Consider the following 5784-nt stretch of genomic DNA (forward strand, 5'->3'; position numbering starts at 1 on the left):
ATTAGTCTCGCAGTGTTCTGGGAACTCCGTCTGGAACTTATTAAAGCCTCCTGAAACACAGCAACAGCACCATCACAACCACACAACAAGATAAAAGTCTCAATGTGCTGAAATACACACAATGTATCTGTGTGAGTTTGGTGAAAATAAATAAATAAATAAATAAATAAATAAATAAATAAATAAATAAATAAATAAATAAAAAACCACACAAATGCTAATCTGCATCATAAAACTGCTCATAAATACACAAAGACAACACAGGAAATAAACAGAGTTCACAAAAATCTACAGTATAAATTAATATCAATAAAAATACCATCATAAGATAAGGAGCATCAACAACAACACAACACAACACAGCTAAACACAACACAGCTAAACACAACACAGCTAAACACAACTAAACACAACACAGGTAAACACAACACAACACAGCTAAACACAACACAGGTAAACACAACACAACACAGCTAAACACAACTAAACACAACACAACACAACTAAACACAATACAGCTGAACACAACACATCTACACACAACACAACTAAACACAACACAACACAGCTAAACACAACTAAACACAACACAACTGAACACAAGACAACACAACACAACTAAACACAATACAGCTGAACACAACACATCTACACACAACACAACTGAACACAACACACACACGTACACAGACGGTGATCAATGTGTTCTCAAAAGCATAAGAAATATGAGAAATCTGAATAAACTCTACTTAATGTGTTATAAACTGTTATAACACTGTGTGTGTGTGTGTGTGTGTGTGTGTGTGTGTGTGTGTGTGTGTGTGTGTGTGTGTGTGTGTGTTGTTTTCATTTAAAAGTATGCACACGAGCTTCACTTTCTCTTCCTCCTTCATTCATGAAATACGATCACTCTCTCTCGCTCTCTCCCTCCCCCCCTCCCTCTCTCTCCCTCTCCCCCCCTCTCCCTCTCTCTCCCTCTCTCTCTCTCTCTCTCTCTCTCTCTCTCAGCTGAACGAGGACAACATGGCTGCTCGGGTTTGAGGAAATTCATTGAAAAAAAAACAGTGTTGTGTTTCTGATTTGAATAAAAATAATTCCGTGACTGTAATAAAATCTCGGAGTGTAATAAAATCCACACACGACTCAGACGCGTTAAAAATATGGAATAAATACATTCATTAATTTATCACTTAGAAAATGAAAGAAAATAGACGACCTTCCAAAGGGAGAGCTTTAAAAGTTCAGGGTGATGAAGGTCAAGTGTAGAGAAGATTGTGTGAAATATTCCAATAATGTACACAATAAAAGTCCTCAATAAAAGTAATCGTCTGTTATTCCTGAGTTTAGTGCAGAAAGAAGAAGCCGTCCGAGTTCTGTTTAAGCTTTTACACGTGTCTTACGTAGAAAAGAGTCTTATTATTATTATTATTATTATTATTATTATTATTATTATTATTATTATTAAACGTATTTTATGCTAGAAATATAAACTGATATTTAACATGAAAATGTAAAGCATTAAGAATTTTAAAGTCTAATTTATTTTGTAATAATCTCACTATTAATGTAACAAACCTTATGTCATTTTACTGTGTAACATTAGTCACATGATCCTAGAGTTCATGGAGATCAGATCAGGTTCTTAAAGGAGAACATTGTGTTATTCCGTGTCACACAAAACCTTCTGCCATTTTGGTTTAAAATAATGTCCCAGAAACATCCAGAACACAGAACCTCAGTCTACACTGAGCTTAAAGCCAGCGTCCAGAGGACCACGGATCTGATCCACGTTCAGTCAGGTTCAGGTCCTGAGCCCAGTGAACTTTGTGTGTGTGTGTGTGTGTGTGTGTGTGTATGTGTGTGTGTGTGTGTTTGGAGTGTTTCCTCTGTTGAATGTTAAATTGGAAAGAATAAATGAATTAAATCCACTCGTTATTCACACCGGTGACACCTGACTTGTGTGTGTTTGTGTGTGAGAAGTGTAGCTCAGACACTCTGGATCTGTGTGTGTGTGTGTGTGTGTGTGTGTGTGTGTGTGTGTGTGTGTGTGTGTGTGTGTGTGTGTGTGTAGCTCGGACACTCTGGATCTGTGTGTGTGTGTGTTTCTCTGTGTGTGCGTGTGTGTGTGTGAGAAGTGTAGCTCGGACACTCTGGATCTCTCTCTGTGTTTGTGTGTGTGTGTGTGTGTGTGTGTGTGTGTGTGTGTGTGTGTGTGTGTGTGTGTGTGTGTGTGTTACCCTTACCTTCCAGGTAGTAGGCCTTACAGCCGTCTTCCCGGAGTCTGTGCATGAGGAGCCCCAGCACGGACCCCGCACTGCCCGCAGCAGCCGCCCCGCTGTCCCCGCTCTCGTCATACAGCAGCACGGTGTCGCTCTTGCAGCGGCGGATGAAGCGCTCCTTGTCCGTGTCGTTGGGGATGACGGAGCGGATCGGCAGGTTGCCTTTGCGCAGGCGGCGGAGCATGAGGCCCGGGATGGCGAGATGGATGGCGGACTCGATGTGTGAGGACTCGTAAAGCTCGTGAGAGCGACAGTCGAGCAGGAGCAGAGAGTTGAGCCCAGACTCCAGCTCGTCCTGCAGCCATGCCGCACTTTTCCCCCACATCAGGGCTGCTGCTGGAGCATCGGGGTGGTGGTGGTGGTGGTGGAGGTGGTGGTGGTGGTGGAAACCGAAGTCTAATCACGGGGGGTAAAAAATCAACATGCGCCCTGAGACGCTCCGGGCTCTTCAAACCCCAACCAGATTAAATCATCTATAGTTAAACACACACACACACACACACACACACACACACACACACACACACACACACACACACACACACACACACACACACACACACCGAGCGCGCGAGATCACGACAATCCTGATCACTCTACACTTTTCCTCCAACTCGAAGCGCGTTTATCTCCATGTGAGAAAAATCACATCCGGTTTTTACACGTTTTAGTGAAGAAGCTCGCCGTGTTCCTCTTCCTCTCCGCTTCTCAGTTTTTTCTTTTCTTTCTTTTTTTTTTGTTCTTTTCTTTCTTTTTTTGTAGAGCCCCGCACTTTGACAGGCTGTAATAAGCAGCAGGAGGAGGAGGAAGAGGAGGAGGAGGAAGAGGAGGAGCGCTCTGACTTAAAGATGCAGTGCACTCACTTTCCTCACCATTCACTAACACACTGCAGAGAGAGAGAGAGAGAGAGAGAGAGAGAGAGAGAGAGAGAGAGAGAGAGAGAGAGAGAGAGAGATCTTTATGAATGCGTGAAGAAAAAAGCTTTCAACATTACAAACACACGCGCGCGCGCGCACACACGGACACAGAGAGATTCTATAATCTGTTTTAATTCTGAAGTTAAACATCTGATTTTAATTCTTTATCGTGTATATGTGTGTGTGTGTGTGTGTGTGTGTGTGTGTGTGTGTGTGTGTGTATGTGCGTTTGTGTGTGTGTATATGTGCGTTTGTGTGTGTGTGTGTGTCTGTGTTTTTGTGTGTATGTGTATGTGTGTATGTATGTATGTGTGTGTGTGTGTGTGTGTGTGTGTGTGTGTGTGTGTGTGTGTGTAATGCTGGTGTTCAGGTGAAGAACAAAATTATGAAATAAACATTTAAATATTAAGAATAGGGAAAACTTTCTAAGTGACAGCAAGAATTTCTACTTTAGTTTATTTATTTATTTATTTATTTATTTATTTATTTAAATATAAATATTTGCTAAATGAATTTCAGTCAAAACTGAGACAATAATAGTTAATTTAATATTTTAGATAAATCCTTATTTCAGATTAATAAATGAATCGGTTTGTTAAACATAAATGTAACAAAAGTTTTATAAAAGGTTTTAAAAATTTCTACAGAAATGTTTACTTTCACATCCTGAAGATTACAACATTTTAATAAGAATCGATGAGAATTTGCATTATTTTCAGTTTGGGTTGAATCAGATTGCTGTGAGGGGATTTACACCGTCACGTGTTATTAAAGCTGTGTTTGTGCGTCAGCTGCGAGTGTGTCGTCTTCACCAGTGCCTTGGTTGTGAAAGTTACAGCTACAAATAAAAAGAAAAGTTAATTCTGATTTCACCGCAGCTGTCCACGCTGCACACAAAGGCCTTTTATTCGTCCAGATGAATTACAGATCCTCCAAACTGTCAGCCATTGTGTCTCCGTCTCTTATCATCCTATAGAGGCCCTTCATCTTCAACAACACATCAGTTCCACGCTCTGAAACTCGGAGAACCCGGACAAGACACACTCCGGAGTAACTCCGAGTTTCACGTTCGCTCCTTTTTTTTAAATTTCGGAATTAATAAAACGATATAAAACTGTACTGACGTTCCAAATAAAACACACGCTACAGTCATTGTATGACGTTATTCTACAAGAACCTTTTCTAAGATTGTATTTTTTTTCATTGTTTAAAGTGTGTAAGAGAAAAGAGGGTTTCTTGTTCAGTAGAACCCATACACCAAGCTGGAACCACAATCATCTACACCATCCGTGTACACACTTACAAAAAGGTTCTGTTGGGTACTTGGGCGGTTCTCTGGATTCCTCACCCTTAATTTTATTTTTATTTTTTTTTAATAATTCTCATTTTTGTTTCTTGAACTATCTTATTGTGTATGTGTGTACGCATGGCGAAGTAGAACCCTGCACGTGACTGTTTTTATAAACCCGCTGAAATTCCGACCAGGACCGCCAGCGCCCGCAAGCTGCGTGTTCCACTCCCGCCCGCATCCGGGATGTTTGTGTCCACTCCCGCCCACTCCCGTGGATTTTTTCTTGAGAGCTTGTGAAAATTTTGATTGTATACAAATGATCAGACTAATTATTAGTTCAGGCTAATGTGCAGAATAACAGAATTAAACATGATTGCATTTAAATAAGATAAATTAATACTAATGCTAATACTAATCTTCTTCTCAACGTCATGTGTTGACTCCATTCTTATTATTAGGCTACACGCCAAATCCCACCGGGTCCTGTGGATCTCCCGCTAAATTTCTTGACCGCCCACTCCCGCCCGGGGCAAAGGTGAAACCGCCCGCTCCCGCGAGTTTTGCGTTGGGTCCCATGGGTCCCGCGGGAGCCCAATCCCAATGCAGACCTCTACTGTGAAGCACTTTGGTCAGCCGTGTGGCTGTTTGTAAATGTGCTATACAAATGAAGTTACTTAATACACCGGTTTGTGTGTGGACGCCTACAGGGCAGAGATCTAGAAAGAACCCTTTCAGCAAAGGTTGCATGTTTCGTAGAATATTTTTAAAGTATATTTTCACTCAGAAGCTTATCTGGATCCAAGGAACCTAAAAAGAACCTTAGTGAAAGCCTGTCAGATATCTGTACAGTCCTAACAGGCAGTTCTGACGAAAGCAACTTAACCATGGGTTCTAGCAGCCCTGAGTTCTACAGATTGTGAGTCCTGAATGATGATGTGTTGGAAGAAGGAAAAGCCTGAGAGTTTAAGGATCTGAGAAGAGCCACACTGTGATGTCTGGACGAATCGGCCATCACGTGTTGTGTGGTGTTCCCGGTATACAGCAGTTAGAACCTACCAAAAGGTCTCCAAAGAAGAACGAAACCAGTGACAGCCTCATGGATGCTCAAGACCGAAGTGTCTGCTGGCTCTGATAGAAAGGAGTCAACTCACACAGAGCATCACATCTGTACACCACACAAAGCTCCTACATTTAGCATGTGATCATCAGAAGTGGACCATGGAGCAGTGGAAGAAGGAGGCTTAGTCTGATGAATCATGCTTTCTTCACCATCACGGACAGGTGTGTGTGTCTCGTT

General features: G+C 41.7%; 1 protein-coding gene across 1 annotated transcript in view; it reads right to left on the reverse strand.

Moving 5' to 3' along the window:
• The window catches only part of dusp7 (dual specificity phosphatase 7), an 11556-nt gene extending 8461 nt beyond the window's left edge, over positions 1–3095 (reverse strand). The window contains exons 1-2 of the mRNA XM_027136543.2: positions 2244–3095; positions 1–50 (exon numbers count right to left, since the gene is read on the reverse strand). The exon at positions 1–50 is cut by the window's left edge and continues 379 nt beyond it. Of these exons, the coding sequence (XP_026992344.1) occupies positions 1–50; positions 2244–2604 (411 nt within the window). The 5' untranslated portion in view covers positions 2605–3095. The remainder of the gene's footprint in view (positions 51–2243) is intronic.
• Positions 3096–5784: the final 2689 nt, after the last annotated feature.

This window comes from Tachysurus fulvidraco, chromosome 2 (assembly GCF_022655615.1).
Source record: "Tachysurus fulvidraco isolate hzauxx_2018 chromosome 2, HZAU_PFXX_2.0, whole genome shotgun sequence".
Lineage (NCBI taxonomy): Eukaryota > Metazoa > Chordata > Actinopteri > Siluriformes > Bagridae > Tachysurus > Tachysurus fulvidraco.